Source organism: Cyanistes caeruleus, chromosome 1 (assembly GCF_971803275.1).
Source record: "Cyanistes caeruleus chromosome 1, bCyaCae1.hap1.1, whole genome shotgun sequence".
In the NCBI taxonomy this organism is placed as follows: domain Eukaryota; kingdom Metazoa; phylum Chordata; class Aves; order Passeriformes; family Paridae; genus Cyanistes; species Cyanistes caeruleus.
The window spans coordinates 111212713-111228892 of record NC_141701.1 but is presented as its reverse complement, the minus strand read 5'-3'; the positions used below and the strand labels follow the sequence as shown (position 1 = coordinate 111228892).

General features: G+C 36.2%; 1 protein-coding gene across 4 annotated transcripts in view; it reads left to right on the top strand.

Annotated features, from left to right (window-relative positions):
- The window catches only part of CNOT10 (CCR4-NOT transcription complex subunit 10), a 32346-nt gene that overhangs the window by 4704 nt on the left and 11462 nt on the right, over nucleotides 1–16180 (top strand). For 2 of the 4 annotated variants that reach the window (XM_086850384.1, XM_086850390.1), the window contains exons 2-13: nucleotides 1003–1094; nucleotides 2969–3102; nucleotides 3724–3885; nucleotides 4398–4548; nucleotides 5542–5687; nucleotides 6561–6647; nucleotides 7353–7436; nucleotides 8193–8310; nucleotides 9139–9288; nucleotides 10877–11079; nucleotides 13667–13788; nucleotides 14388–14564. In XM_086850384.1, the coding sequence (XP_086706510.1) occupies nucleotides 4419–4548; nucleotides 5542–5687; nucleotides 6561–6647; nucleotides 7353–7436; nucleotides 8193–8310; nucleotides 9139–9288; nucleotides 10877–11079; nucleotides 13667–13788; nucleotides 14388–14564 (1217 nt within the window). In that variant the 5' untranslated portion in view covers nucleotides 1003–1094; nucleotides 2969–3102; nucleotides 3724–3885; nucleotides 4398–4418. The remainder of the gene's footprint in view (nucleotides 1–1002; nucleotides 1095–2968; nucleotides 3103–3723; nucleotides 3886–4397; nucleotides 4549–5541; nucleotides 5688–6560; nucleotides 6648–7352; nucleotides 7437–8192; nucleotides 8311–9138; nucleotides 9289–10876; nucleotides 11080–13666; nucleotides 13789–14387; nucleotides 14565–16180) is intronic. The other 2 variants (XM_086850379.1, XM_086850380.1) reach the window with 1 other exon arrangement.

Here is a 16180-nt window from a genome sequence, read left to right as displayed (position 1 = left end):
AATGCAACTTCACTGAATTCTTAATTGCATGATGACAAAAGAATTTAGTAGACTTTCTGAAAAATATGTTCATTGGTGACTGAAACATAAATCATTAGGAATTCTATGTAAAAAATTGAAGGCAATGAAAACCTTCTTAAATTGCTATATAAATGCATAAAGAGGCCACCATCATAGTTGCTACTCATTGTTCTTGTCTTAATCTGGAAAAGAGTACAGTAGAACTGGAGAAGATTCTGGGAAAAAAAATGTAAGATGGAGAATAAACTGCTCCTGCTCACGTTGGAAGGGAGGTAATTCAAAGGAAGATCTGTAAGATTTGGAGTGAGGCTGAAAAAGTGAACAGGCAGCATGTGTTTGTGCCTTGCAATACAAGAAATATTCTTCTTTTGAAGAATACAAAAGTATAGAGAGGTTTTTCAAAAATATATTAGATCTGTCAGTGATTATTAACAGTTATGGTTCAAGTGCAGCCTGTTATTTGGGGAGATATTCTTCCAAAGTAGAGAGCTGTGGGGAAGTTACAGTGTTTACTGGATTTTGTTGCACCCTGGAGTATCTCTTGCTTGCTGTTTAGGAAGCACTATACAGGATTTTGTGTGGGTTTTCATCTAACCCACTGTGGTACATATTTCATGATGCATGGCCTTCACTGCTGACTTTTGAGCAAAATAAGACAATCCTAGTGTATGGTTGCAGCTTTAAAGAGAAATCTAAAATGTGTGGGTTATCAGTTAACTTGCAGGACTTTGGTTATTTATTGAGCACCGTAATTTGCATTTCATGGAGAGGAATTCACTAGAAGTATAGAATAACTTGATATATTGTGATAGGAGATATAATTTGGGATATAGATAATGTAGTATGGACACTGCTACAGTTATCTGTAAAATTACTTGTGCTGGCAGGAGGACCTGGAGAACTGAAAGAAACAAATTTTTTAAGCTGCACAGCTGTCGTCACACTTGCAAGCTTTGTTGTAATATTCTGTCCACTTTACAGATCAAGGTACTGAAAAACATGAAGGAGCGGGTACTTCTGGGATTACTGATCAGGAAAAGGAATTGTCAAGCAGTGCATTACAAGCTTTTCAGGTAAGACAAAGTCAAACTGAGACTCCTAAGTTACCACATTACTGCTAAATGAGCTTGTGTAAGTGTTTTTCCTGTTTTCTTAATACAGTTGCAAATGCATTAAGAGTATGTTCAAAAGTAGCACTAGTTTTGTTATAGAGACAGTACAGGCATTTTCTGTCTGCTGTGGTGTGAGAAGACTGAACAGGATACTTGAACAAGAGCACTTTTAATCTTGATTCTCAAAACTTAGTAACCTTAAAAGCTATATGATGAGTTAATTAGAAGAAGCAGGCTTCTCTTCTGCATGAGCATTGGAAATGCGTGATGTCTCAGAAGGATTAATTACATCAAGCTAAAAATGGTGTGTTAGTGTTTAGAAGAACCTTATATATTTAAAACACAACAATGAAACAAACACTTTAGTGTTTTAGCATTGTGCTATATTCTTTCACAAAAAGTGTTGTATAATGCCCTGTCACTGCATTAAAACATATTTCTGAATGCCTAACACCTACAGTATCTACAAGTATCTACTACTTGTTTTGTGTAAGATTTTTTTCTTCTGTGTTAAAGTTCAGGTACCAGATCTTTCAGTTTATTTCTTTCGTTGTACTGGCTCCTAATTTAATGTGTGACAGGAAGTATAATTACTTTTCCTTTCAATTGTATCTCTGTCACCAAAATGCCTTGTTTTAAATTCTCTTTTGAATTTGTGAAATAGGTCAGGAAAGAATTTAAGTGTTGTCTTTTGAGATTCTTGCTTCAATGTTTCACCAAGTACTTCTATGTTTCATTCTTTTTGTTACATGAAGCGCATGTAGTTGGTTCTTAACACTATGTTGTTCACTGGTGTCTTCTTGAATGCTGTCTAGCTCACTCTTTTTCAATAACATTTTAATCAGTGGCATTTGAGCCTGAGAACTGAAGACACATGAGAGTCATTTGTTTTCCACCTTGCCCACACATCTAAATGCCTAAAATACTTTTGATCTGCTAATGATTTAATTTTTGCTTTTATCCTGGTTCAGTGTGTCTGGTTTATCTTGTTTTTTCTTGCTTTAAGAATTCCCTGAATTCATGGAGTGAGGTGGCAACAAATGCGAGCAGAATTAATTTGATGCCTTTTTTGCTGACTTCTTGCTATTGAGTAGCTCCATATAGCATTGTGGACTGCCTCGCATGCTTCTGTATCATATCACACGTCCAGTTTCAGTCTTGACATAATTCTTATAAAATTGGGTGTTCTAGATCCTATCTAGTAGAGTGTCATAAAGGACTGCTAGTGGAAGAAAAACATCACGAAATAAGCTGAGCATTTAAAGGTTCAAGATTTGTAGATCAGCCATGGTTAGAAGCCTTGTTGCTGTGATCTGAAAGCTCCTACTGAAGAGAAGCTCCAAGTGTGAGCACAGGAAGAGAATCACTGGGAGATGAACTGGCTCAACTAAGGAGCATGCATAAAGGTTGAGTTGCAAGTTCCTGTGTGCACATGATCACAAGGCAATCCATGCTGTTGGTGCTTAGAGTTCTGAAAATGGGTCAATGTCCTGCCACCTCTCTCTGTGTTGTATAACTGTGCCTGCCTGAGAGACTGAAGGAACTGGAATGGTTCCATGGAAAGGAGCTGCAGAATGGAAGCTTTCTGGGGAAGAGCAGAAGGACCCAGGGCTATTCTTTGTTGTATTCTGCCCTTAATATGAAGTTAATCAGGAGTCCGGGAGAAGCTGTGTGCAGCAGCACCTGAAAATGAGGAGTAAGTGGAGGGTGGTACTCAGGAGCTTAGCTTTTGGGTGTAAACCATTGACAGAGATGGAAATGCATCTGCTTATCTGTCTGATCACTTTGAAAGTAACTCTGATATGGAAGAGGTGAATGTGATTATTCCTGTGTAGGAATTGAGCGGTTGAAAGTGAAGCATCATCTAGGCTTAATGTAGTTGAAAGAGTGAGGAATTCTCTTTCATTCCTTGATGCCACTGAAGTCCTCCTGTACCAACACAGAAAAGAAAAACTGAAAGCAGGCAGAGGTATGTGAATTGGAAGTCCTTGTTTATTCCTGTGGTCAAAAAAAGGGAAATTTTCCATTAAATCACACATCAGTGGAGTATCATGCTTGGCTCCTAGTTTCTGTTTAGGCATGCCTAGGTGATTGAATATTTCATCCAACAGCTAAAGGTTATGAAAAGTTTTTTTTTAATCTATTCTGGGAAAGTGACATTTTCTTTTTCCAATCTCTCTTGAGCTAACTTCCATAGATCAAATTTTAAATCACTATATATTCAGATGAACTGAAGACTGAACATAAAATGTTGGGCTGGAACTTGTGTAAGCAACTGCTCAGTATTCATGAAATGGGGAAAGATTATGAAAACTGAGGAAACAGAGTCTTGAAGCTTAATATGATAAGAGAAATGAGAATAATGCTTTTCATGGAAACATCTGTTAATAATAATCAGCTATTTAATTTGTCCTTCCTCCACCAAATTATTTTTGAAGTTTGGATATGGCTTCAACATTTAGACTTGCTTCTCATCCATGTTAATCTGCATAAATAATGAAGAATGTGTATAGATGCTTAGTTCACTTGTATTGATAAAGGAAAGACTGTATCTTCTAATGCATGCTTCTGGTATTTGTACAATTTACAGGCTGGAAACTATGATGCTTGTTTACAACACCTAAATACCCTTCAAGACATAAACAAAGATGACTACAAAATAACTTTGAATACTGCTGTTGCAGAGTTCTGTAAAAGTAATCAGACTACCACAGACAATTTGAGACAAACCCTTAACCAGCTGAAAAACCAGGTAATGCAACTGTATTGACATGATACTTGATTTTGAGTACTGTTAATGGTGGTGGGATCTTTCAGTGAAGTAGGAGTAAAGCTTTTACCCCTTGTCCTATAGATTTAATAAAATAAGAAAGAAATATGACTTTTAAACATCTGAGTCAGTTTAATCTTGTAGGACAGTTTTTGTAGTTGTGTTTTAAACTATTGTTGAAATTGGTCTGAGATTATAATAATAGAAGGACCTGCTATGTTGTTTCAGTAGAAAGTTCCTTAACATGGAATAGCTTGTGAAATAATAAAAAAGTGAAAATATTACTTTACTACTCCGTTGACAATTTTCTATTTCATTGTATTTTTTTTTCTGTATTAATGTGCAACAACGATGAAGTTTATTAGGTCAGTAAGTTAAAATTTACCTTTAGAAAAATTCATAGCTTTGGAGTTGTTTTGGTTTTTTTTTTAAATACCTGGTACTTAAAAATCACGGGTACTGAAAGTTTAATGAACTGAGTGGGATTTTTTCAGGTTCACTCTGTTGTTGAAGAAATGGATGGTTTGGATGATGTTGAGAACAGTATGCTGTACTACAATCAAGCTGTTATCCTGTACCATCTGCGTCAGTATACTGAAGCTATATCCGTTGGGGAGAAGCTGTACCAGTTCATAGAGCCTTTTGGTATGTAGGCAGAAAGAAGAATCTTGTTCATTCAAGAGCCACAGAAAGACAATTCAGTCTTTCTCACTACCAGACAAGTGATTTGTCATTTGTCTAATATGGTTTTAAGAAATTAAGTAGGGTTTGGAATGAAGAATATGTTTTACTTATATCAAGGACAGCAAATGAATTTGGGGGAAGGTGCTTCAGAGAGCTTTAGCATACAAGTGCTATGAAACTGAAATGGATTTTTTCAACTTGTGAAGATATTTATGTAAATAATATGTACAAGCTAATGAAATTATTGTAAAGCTAATGTTTTGAGCCATCATGCAACTTCACAGGTATGTGTCTGTTTTTCAGGGCACTCATTTTTAAATACAGGTAATACAGAACTCTATGTGCTTATATCTGAATACAAAGTCTGCAACTTTTATGAGCTATGGTACCTTGTGCAGTGGAATTGCCATACTTTTTTGAAGTAATTTCATAATCCTTGTTGAATTTTAGAAGTGAGAAGGCTGAAGGATGTATATATGTGGGTCTCAGTAAATTAAGTAAATATAACTGTGTTTCTGCTTCAGTTCCTCCCAGTTTTCAATATGCATAATTTGGACTTACTCTGTGAAGTCAGCTAAACAGAGATGTGTTTGTACAAAATCTTTCTGAGCTCTGTGGGATTCTACATCTTCATATGGCTCTGTCTGTTCAGATGCTGCATCTTTGGTGCTGATCTGCTTAGCTCAGTTCTCAGAACCTATGAACATGAAATACTTGTTAAGCTGTCTTTAGTCTGTGCTTTTATGCTGATGCCATTTGAATGAATGAGCTTTCTTTTCTGTGTGTGTACTTAGCTGTGGGATGGACACGACAGCATTATTTTTTCTTATGTAATGTATTGATTTTTCTCATAGTGTTGCATAGATGGCGCTTTATAGTCATTTTTTTTCCATCATGTTTGGAGGGATTGATATGAGAGCTGTAAAACAATTTTTTCTTCTTTGCTTTTCACAGAAGAGAAATTTGCCCAGGCTGTATGCTTCTTGCTTGTAGACTTATACCTGTTAACTTACCAAGCTGAGAAAGCCTTGCATCTGCTTGCTGTTCTGGAAAAAATGATTTCACAGGGCAACAATAATAGCAAGAATGGAAAAAGTGAGGTAAGCTTAAAATCACACAAATGCCATTAAATCTTTATCAGAAGTAAGCTTTAGCTCAATCCAAAATTAGTGTCTTAAAAGGCTTTTGATTTCTAAAACTATATTAGATCACCTGTAACTTCAGACAGCAGCTTAAATATGTTAGTAACTGAGTTAATTGTGTACAGCAGCTGTTTATTCCCTCTCTTTCACCCTTTTCTCTTACTTCAGAGAGCTAAGATGTCTTTCTTCAGTCAGAGACTTGCATTGGAAATACAGTTGTGTCCAGGGTCAAATATTGTTTGTCTTTGATTATGTCCATATGAGACCCTAAGTTTGAAAGGGATGTCAGTGTCAGAGGAACTGCAGTTGCATAGCATAGGATGGGAAATTAAGTATCTTTTTTACATAGTATCTGAAAGTATGAGGCAGACTTTCAAATGAAGTCTTTCATGTGCCTTTTGGAAAAATCAGTAGAATCAGTGGTGGCTTGGAAGTGAAGAGAGGCATTTCAGTGTTTCCCTCTTGAGGGAGTGTCACACTTAAAATATTCTCTATTTAAGTATAATAGTAATTGTACTGAAGGAAGTATTAAATAGGTACTCTAGAATGTGCATGTCGTTCTTCTAGGCAAAGGAATTCTTCTTAACTGCAGAGCTACACAGAGTAGCACTAATGTTAGTACAGAATTCATCTCTTCATAGGCTGGTGTGGTTCATGGATTTTGATAGTTAAACTCAAGTTAGTTCCTGGTGGGATGTGTACATTTTGATACTAAATACTTAAAACAGTATTATTATTTATACTATTAAATACTTCTTTTTCTTTGTGTGAGTCTCTCAACTGAATTTAAAAGGTGACTAACTGTAATGCTTCATTTTTTTTGTTTGACAGTCAGGTAATAATACTAATAAAGATTCTTCGAATCAAAAAGCTGAAAGTGGAGCTTTAATAGAGGTTGCTAAATCTAAGATACATCAGGTAAGGGTCTTCATGTTATTTATAGAAGAACATTTCTTTACAGGTTTTCTAAATCTGAGTGTCTTATCCTTCAAAACTAGTTCAGCCCAAATTATGATGCTTTCTCTCCTTGTTGTAAAACAAAACAATGAATTTTTCTAAATCTTCCTTTTTCGTGCAATCCTTGTACAGGAAGAACTGACTTAACTTTCCCACCACCACCATTTCATTCCATGTGTGTTATAATAATTTCTTTACATGGCAGTTTGCTGCATTGAATTTGTCTGTTCGACCTCCAGCAGTCTAAATCAGCTGAGGTTTTATTTCACTGTACTCTTCTGTTGAAAAATATGTGAAGAATCAGAGTGCTTCTCTGTTAGCATTCACTTTCTGGTGTTTTCAGTTTAGTAGGTAAATGTCTGGGATTAAGATGTTAGATTCTTTATATAAATTAGTTTGTCATTCTAGGTACTCATATCTGTGTTTGAATATAGAGCAGCCACTGAACAAAATGTTCATCTGCTTTTTGTAAATACAAACCCTATAAATGTGGTGTTTAAAGTCTAAATAGAACTTCTTCTTTGTGAAGACTTTTTGAATAGCTTTTTTCTACCTACTTTAAAGATGTATATAAAATATTCTGCAGTAAATATCTAAATAATGCATTTTGTCTTGTAAACCTGCAGAAATTATTGTATGTTATGTAACAAATTTAATTTTTAACAGTATAAGGTGAGAGCCTATATCCAGATGAAGTCATTAAAAGCATGCAAAAGGGAGATCAAGTCAGTTATGAATACAGCTGGGAATGTAAGTATTCTTAAGATTGTTGTTTTTCAAATCTGGGTGTGTTCTTTATCTTAAAACTGAATTTCCTAATGTACTTTACAAAAAAAGGTCTTGCTGAGGGTGGATGTTTGAAGTAATTCTTTATGTAGTCAGTTTGGTTTGTAATCTCTTTGCAAATGTAACTAATGTAGAATTTTCTTATTTGTGCTGTTTTCAGTTGCTAAAAAAATACGCTTTGTGGTGTCAAAATAACAGTGAAACACTATAATAAACAAGTTCAGCTTTCTTTATGATTGAAATGAAATAAGTTTTAGTTTACTATAGATGTTATGCATATTACAAACTTTGATGTAATTGGTAATTTAAACCAGTTTATAAAATATTTATTCTGGGATATGTGGGCATTTTTTAGGATTGTTTTTTTCTTCTTTTTGTTGTTTTTTGGAGGCTTATGTCTTTCTGGAAAGCAAGTTTAACAGAAAACCTTCTGAATCATGAGGTCTCTGTTGGCAGACCAGGAAGATTACAGCCTACGAGGAACTCTGCAGGGAGGGGAAGTGTGGGGAGGAAGGTATTACAAGACAGGTTAGAGATCCTCTGCCCTTAGTCATTTCCATGACAGGGTTCTCTATAGTTCATGACAGAGTTCTTGAAAGTGTTATGGCCTAAACCCATTTATTTTTAAATGGCAGCAGAGCCAAGTTTGTGAAGTGATATAACACTAGCAGTAGAAATCATCAAGCAGAGGATAACAAACTATTATTTTCTCCTTCACAGTCAGCTCCTTCTCTCTTTCTTAAGAGCAATTTTGAGTATTTGAGAGGCAATTACCGTAAAGCTGTCAAACTTTTAAACAGTGCCAACATTGCTGAGCATCCAGGCTTCATGAAAACAGGTAAAATAAAACCCTTCATCCTGCAGGTACTTCAGTGACTCCTATAATAGGACTATTGTTGATAACAATTTTAAGGATATTAATGGTTACTTAACAGTGTCAGCCCTGAAAGTCATGGGTTTACATGCTGGATGTGTTACATCTTTCTTCTTTTACTCTTTCACATAATACTGTGCTGATTTTCATTGATTTCTTCTTCTAAGAAGGCTGTGATTGTCCATGAAAATGGATTTATGAAACTGTGTTATAATTGCAAGGCTTATAATTGAGTCTCTTAATCAATAAATGAAACAAAATGCTCTCTGACAGTTTTTATGCTTAAATTTCTCTTTACGACTTAAATTTTTTTTGAAAACTTCACTGTTACATAACTTTCTTGCATTAGCTTTTTTGCACAGTATGATGTTCACTTAGTAGTCTTCCTAGGCTATGACTAAAATAGTGTCTGTTTGATTTGCTAATGGTCTGGTTATTTGGATTTTTAGGGTGTTTTTTTTTTTTTCTTTTGTCTTTATTATCCATGTTAACCCTGTAAAACTTTAGTCACCATCAGATAAGAGCAAAGTTTAAGTTTTTGTCCTTTATTATTTAGAAAGAACCTCTCACAGTGTTACCTGAACATATATTTAGGAAGAAGAGTGCATTTCCTGCTTGTATGATTAGGCTGGTATAAATATATATATATATCATATCAGATACAACAGCATCATGAAAAACATATTTAATAGACTGCCATAATATGCTGACCCCTCAGAAAGTGGTTGGAGCATTTCATGGGCTTAGCAACAACTTTCACTTTCTGAAAATGGTCTTTTGTTGTTCTCTCAGGTGAATGCTTAAGGTGTATGTTCTGGAACAATCTTGGCTGCATTCACTTTGCAATGGGAAAACACAATTTAGGAATTTTTTACTTTAAAAAAGCCTTGCAAGAAAATGATAATGCATGTGCACAGCTGGGAACGGGCAGCTCGGATCCAGGTAAGCAAGAGATTAAAACAGATGGTAAAAGATGGGTTGGCAAATCTAGGAAATAGGGAACAGAAGGTTTGAGTAATTATCAGCAAAATTCCCCTTCCATCTCTTTGTGGAGGGCAAGGTAAGAGGGGTGAGAATTTTGATGATAACCTGATACAAGAATATAGTTGCTGCTGCCAGAAATACATGATGATGATTAAATATGTTCTTTATTTCTTAGTTTTTCTTGATGTACCATAGTGCTGGTACAATTCTCTCTCATTTATAGACTTTGTCCATCAGTTAGGGAGGTATAAATAAAAAAAAATTTTGTGACCTATTTTGCATAGGTTATTTTTGGTCCTGCTGGCAATATATAGAACCATCAGGGCATGAAGGATACCTTCTCCCTATTCTGGGTAACCAGGTCTCCTGTTTCCTTGTGGAGGGGGCTCACTCTTTGCCTAGTCTTTCTTTTATCACCAACATACCTGTAGAAGATTTTGTTGTTGCTCTTGATGTCACTGGTCCGATTTAATCCTGTCAGGGCTTTAGCTTTCCAACCTGATCCCTGGTTGCTCAGTTTCTCTGTATTCCTCCCAGGTTACTGGTCCTTGCTTCCATCCTTTGTAGGCTTGTTTTTGTATTTGAGTTTGTCCAGGAGCTCCTTGTTAAGGAGGCCTCTTGGCATTTTTGCCTGACTTCTTTGTAGGGATGCATCACTCCTGAGCTTGGGAGAGGTAGTCCGTGAATATTAATCAGCTTTCTTGGGCTCCTGTTCCATTCAGGGCTTTATTCCATGGTCTTGTACCAATCAGACCCCACAAGATGCCAAAGTCTACTCGCCTGAAGTCCACTGTAGTGAGCTTGCTGTACATACTTCTTGCTGTCCTAAGGATCTTTAACTCCACTGTTTCACTGTCCCAACGAGCCCCACCTTGTTGGTGAGAATGAGGTCCAGTATGGACCTGTCCTCATTGACACCTTGAACATTTGGAGAAGGAAGTTACCATAAACACATTCCAGGCCTTCTGTGTTGACCCAGAGAACAGGACCAGAGCTTGTGAATGTGAGGCCTCTCCTGTCTGACTATAGAGGGCCTCATCACTCAGCCTTCATCATTTCATGATGAAGTTATAATTGTTTTCATTTCTTGTTTTCTTTAAAATATACTTACTATCAGGCATTTTTATTGTTTTTCCTATTTCTCCCCTGGACCTAAGTGGAGCCTTAGGTATTGATGTGAAGACAGAAAGTGTTTTATGCTTAATAGCAAAGTGGTTTTCTTCTGGAATCTGTATTCTTTGGAATGTGTGTAGATGTGTATTCTCAGAAATCTGGGATTTAGTATTATTGTGCAACACTTAGCTTGTGTGATAAGGAATGTATGAGGTTAGCATTTAATGTACTACAATCTTTATTAAGAATACAATTAATTTGTCTTTGGAATCAGTTTTGGTATGAAAGTAATTTACAGAGGGAGGCTAGTGGATTTCAGCAATGAGATGGTGTTTTGGTATCTTTGGGGTGTTTCTCTCAGCTTCTCTCTTCCTCTTAGAGTTTCGTGCTCTCTTGAACTTCACATCCAATATGATGTAATCCTTTTCTGCAGGTAAAAAATTTTCAGGGAGACCCATGTGTACACTACTGACTAACAAACGATATGAGTTGCTCTATAACTGTGGAATTCAGCTCTTGCATATTGGGAGGCCCTTAGCTGCCTTTGAATGCCTGATTGAGGCAGTCCAGGTTTATCACTCAAACCCTCGTCTGTGGCTGAGAATAGCAGAATGCTGCATTGCTGCCAATAAAGGGGTAAGTAGCTTTGGAAAATTCTTCTTAGGAATGGCATGTGGTTACAGAAAGATAGAACTAATACCTAGAGTCAAGCTGTGTATTTTGAAGGCCTGATCTTGTAACACCTCTGTAAATCCAGATGAATTCTTTCTTGTGTATATGTATTTCTGTGTGTTTAATCTGGAGCTGCAACAGCTGAAGAGAACTCTTTGCATATGTCCTTTTTCTCTTCATGCAGAAAGTTCATGCAAAGCTAATCTGAAGTTTCATTGTTTCCTCACTTATTGTCCACTAGAGATTAAGCAGGGTGAGACTATAGTGTGAGTAGCCTTAAAGTGACAGAGGCTGAGGAAGCAGCGATCAGCCTTCTCCATCCTGAAGCTGTTGGCATCACAACTGCTGGGAAACATAATCTCTAATTGCCATGTCTTCATCTTCTTTTCCTGGCAAAGCTGGTGGAAACCTGCTGATGGCAGGCATATTGCATGTCCTCTGGGACATCTTGTTTTCAACCTGTTGATCCATGTATGTTTAGGATAAACCCATATGATAAAATTCACAGAGCTGAGGACAGGATCATTTGCTCTTAGAAGAAAAAACTGCACCTAAACAGTACATCTGTGAAATTTAGATACACTGTACTTGACCATGTAAAACTGTAATTCACCCCTTAAGTGTGGGTGTAATGATGTAATCTGTAATTGCATGATGCTATGCAGTTATTCCCACAGTATACCCATTTCACTCCTTACACAGGATGTTTGGGATGAATTGAACAAATAGCTAAATTCACACTATTTCCTCCCACCCCTGAATTCTTTGTTTTTCCTCTCAGGGTGGCCTCTGTGCATTTATTTACTGCACACTTCCAAATACAAAATTAATAACTTTTCTCTTGGGAATTTGAATAGTACTCAATATTTTGGTATCTCCATTTCAGAGAACTTAAAAAAGATACAACTTTGTAGCAGAGGTTTACTTGTATACCAATTTCAGAGGCAGAGCACTGAAGATTCAAGAGTGCTAGGTCAAAACTGGACTGACTGATTCTGTATGTGCCACTTGTCAGATTGCCTGAGTTTTTTAAAGCACAGCAAATGCAGGAAGAACAGCTTTCTTCATACTAATTTTTCAGTTTTCTGTATCTATCCTACTGGATACAAGTCACACATAGATAAAGAAGACACATCTGATCATCTCTAGTGACAAAGCTGAGTATGAGAGTGGATTAGCTTAGGTTTTGTGGCAAAAATCCACAACTAGGATTCCAACTAGGATTGGGTGTTAAGCAGTCTGGAAAAGGGAAATGCAGATCCTTATGGGGCATTTCCCTATTTACTGCAGGCTAGCCAAAGTAGTAGATTATGCCATGTTCCTGAGGCTTTCTTCCCGTACAGTTATGACAATGTGTGGTGTACCAGAGAGCTTGAATTCATGTCAAAAAACCAGCTTGTTGGTCCCTAAATTTGTAATCTTAAAAGAAAAAAATTAACTTTGGGTGCTATTAATATTAAAGGCAAAGAGAAAGTGTCTTTAAATTCTTAGATTTGCAACATGACAAGTGAGGCCCTAAGGTCAATAATATGTTTAATTTGGCCTTGTAACTCAATTTGCAGTAATATTCCTTTATATCTAAGTATGGATTTATACTTATGCTCTGAGCACCATGCAGAAAAGCAGTTTCACTGGAGCTAATTTTCACCCACTTTAGTATTTTAGTTTATAAACTATAAATGGAAGAAGATTCCCTTTTAAACACCTGCATTTCAAACACCCTTTTTGAAATATGTGCTTCATATCCAAACTCAGTGTATGTGTTTTTTATTTGGCAGTAAATGCTACTATATCAATATTTTTGCAATAGATTCTGATAATTTTTTTTTAAGTGACAACTATCGAAAATCCAGATTTAGGGTAAGTTTTTTCTTAAAACTGCAACTCTTCATCACTCACTAAACTTACCAATGAAGTTAAGATGGCTCATGGTAAAACAGCCAAACAAACCCCAGTAAACATGGTGTAGAGATAATTCTTGGGACTGACAATTAGGGTACTTTAAGTTCATTTGACCCCCAGAATGTTTCTACATACTCAACAACCCATTAAACAAGTTAATTTAATGTATCTTTGCATATGTTGTTGTTCAGCTTTGTGCTCCCTGTGGAACAGTTTGGGAGCAGCTTATCCAAAGAGTGTTTTGAGTGCTGTATAAGCAGGGACAGAAGATGGCAAGCGTTACAGTGCCAAGTCTGAATGTTATTTGGCAGATCAAATTATTTCTTTTTAGATATCCTGTCAGTTCTTTTAATATGACTTGGTTCATTGTTCTTTTGCTTTCAAAACAGAGCAGAAACTAGGTCAGTAGGCTATCAGACAAGCTGTCAGAACTAATCTGTGCTTACACTGTGTGCAGTAAAACCCCTCTGCAACAAAAGACAATAGAAGGTGCTTGATCCTTCATTTTACTTTAGATTTAAAACTGTATCCATTATTCTTATATTTTAGCAGGGTTCAAGGTCTTCTTTCAGCCTTCACTTATTTTGTCCAGCTCTCATTCAATAGCCTTGACATTTAAGCTCTTTTTTTTTTTCCTTTTTCCTTTTAGACATCAGAACAAGAGACTAAAGGTCTTCCCAGCAAAAAGGGAATTGTGCAATCAATAGTAGGTCAAGGCTACCACCGTAAGATAGTCCTAGCATCCCAGTCCATACAGAATGTTGTTTATAAGTGAGTATGTTTTCCATGGGTTATTTATTTGGTCTTATAGCTTTGTTAAGGATGTATATCTGTTTATCAGAGATTTTAACTGTTATGGAATAACTGTTTGTTCATGTAGTGAAGAGAGAGGCATGCAAAAATGCTTGAAGAGTCTTAAACATCATTTTGTGCCTCCTCTGTGATAACCAGCAGAGGGCTTAACTGTGTGTTTATTGTAAGTAAGATGGGCATTAAAGCTTAAAATTCATTTAGCTGAAATTTTTATTTTCAGATAGTTAAATCTGTCCTCCTTTTCTCACTTAGAATATATATATTTTCAGTAGTCCACTTTAGAAAAGTGCAGGAAGAATCTAGTTGCTCTGCCATAAAACTTCAGTAAGTGAAATCAAGAAGTTATGTGGTAGAATCTATTTGGGCATTGTGATGCATTTTCAATATGTAAAAATAACAAGATACTGTATGCTCATAAATTAGATTTGGTATATTAAAGCATTATTTAACATTTTTATGGTGAAGTTTTCTCTGTATTCAGATATTTCTGGAGCTCTGCTTGTATTTTTAATTTAGTAGGATTGCTACTTACTTGTCAACTTCTGTGTCTCTTTAAGTGATGGGCAGTCCTCAGCAATACCTGTAGCCAGCATGGAGTTTGCAGCGATTTGTCTAAGAAATGCCTTGCTGCTACTGCCAGAAGATCAACAGGAGCCCAAGCAGGAAAATGGATCTAAAACAAGTAATCAGCTGGGGGGAAATACAGAAAACACTGAAAGCAGTGAAGCATGCAGGTAAACAGAATTGAATATAAACCTTTCTTTTTGTCCAGAGTAACTCTGGGCCGACAGCCTGTGTCTGCTACTTACCTTGTTTGGCCAGCAGAAAAATAGAACGTATTTGTAAATTCTCTTAACAGTGCTGGCCTGTTCAAGGAAATTGTTTAGATCCCTGTTGTTTTAATTTAAGAATAAAATACTGAGTTGATTCCTCCTGTCCCTAACAACTTTTATTAAATTAGACAGTGAAATTATTTTTTCCCTTGGCCATCTTTTTTTTTTTGTGCTGTAAATGTTATGTTTTCGCACACCCTCCTGCTGTGCATATTGGTATTTTTCTAATTGTAAGTGAAGTTTCACGTGTTACAGTGATTTTGTGTGCGCATACATGCGCCATGGACTTGATTCAATATATATATATCTATGTATGTATATATATGAATGTCTGGAAACTCAGTTGTAAACATTTCCCTATGATCAGATTTGACATTCATCAGACCGAGTATACTTTGTTGTGTTTGCATTAAAATAGGAAACTAGGTTTAGAAAGCAAGTAGGAAAGCAGCATGGAGCTTTTGCTTAATAAATCATATTTTGAAGAAAAGAATTTAAGAAAAATCTTTTTTGTCAATAAAGCTTCTGAAAAAGTAATTTGTAGACACTATGTTAAAGGAAGGTGGTTTAATTTATTGCATTACCTCATATATTCTGGACTTCCTTTCAAAGAGTAACTTTTGATCATAGTCTGCACTTTCATTAAAGACCATTTTGAGCAGAAATGTTACAATAACTCATCTGGAAAAAAGTGTCTGTGGTAGAACTTGAACTTCTTAGAGAGTAATGAAAGAACACTGACCTGAGTACCGATAAGTGTTAAGAAGATAAGGTCCATTTGTCACGAGGCAGGATTTACTGCACACAAACTGTATTGTATAGGCACAAGGTGCATCCTCATATATTCTGAGGTTGTCTGCAGATAGACTGTGGCTGGGGGTCAGTGGCTGTTACTGTTGCAACAGTATTTGAAAGCTGTTCTCTATAATCCTGTTTTTCCAATTACAATCTATCTTGTCAAGTGACCAAATGATTTATAAAAGTCACAGACGGGTTAGGGGGTGGTTGTGGGTTTTTCTTTTTGTTTGGTTGTTTGTTGTAGGGGTTTTTTTGGTTTTTTCTCTTTACTAAGGTTGGAGATTCTCTGGCAAGTATATATGCAGCCCATTGAGATGAGGCTTCTCTGGTTTAAATGGGATTTAAATTTTAATCTTTTGGGGCTCACTAAGGGGCAGTGATGAAAACAAAATGGTGGCACTTGCTCAGACAAGACCTCCTTTTTTGTTTTCTATTAGGGTGTTTTTTGTTTATTTTTGTAGGAGTGAGGAAAGGAAAACATGCCCTGTATGGGAAGATCCTTTGCTACCTTCTGCTTTCAAAACCAGATGCTTCTTCAGCTGAAAAAAGCTAAAGAAAGGACTCCCTCATATCTACCAGTAGTCATTGCCAATCTCAAAATATCCAACAAAAGAGGCTGTTCTTGAATTTCTGTGTCACATTCTGAAAGGTTCTCTAAGGATTTGTTCCTTCTGACAAGGGAACCTCTGTGAGAGAACAGTAAAACATACAAGGCATTT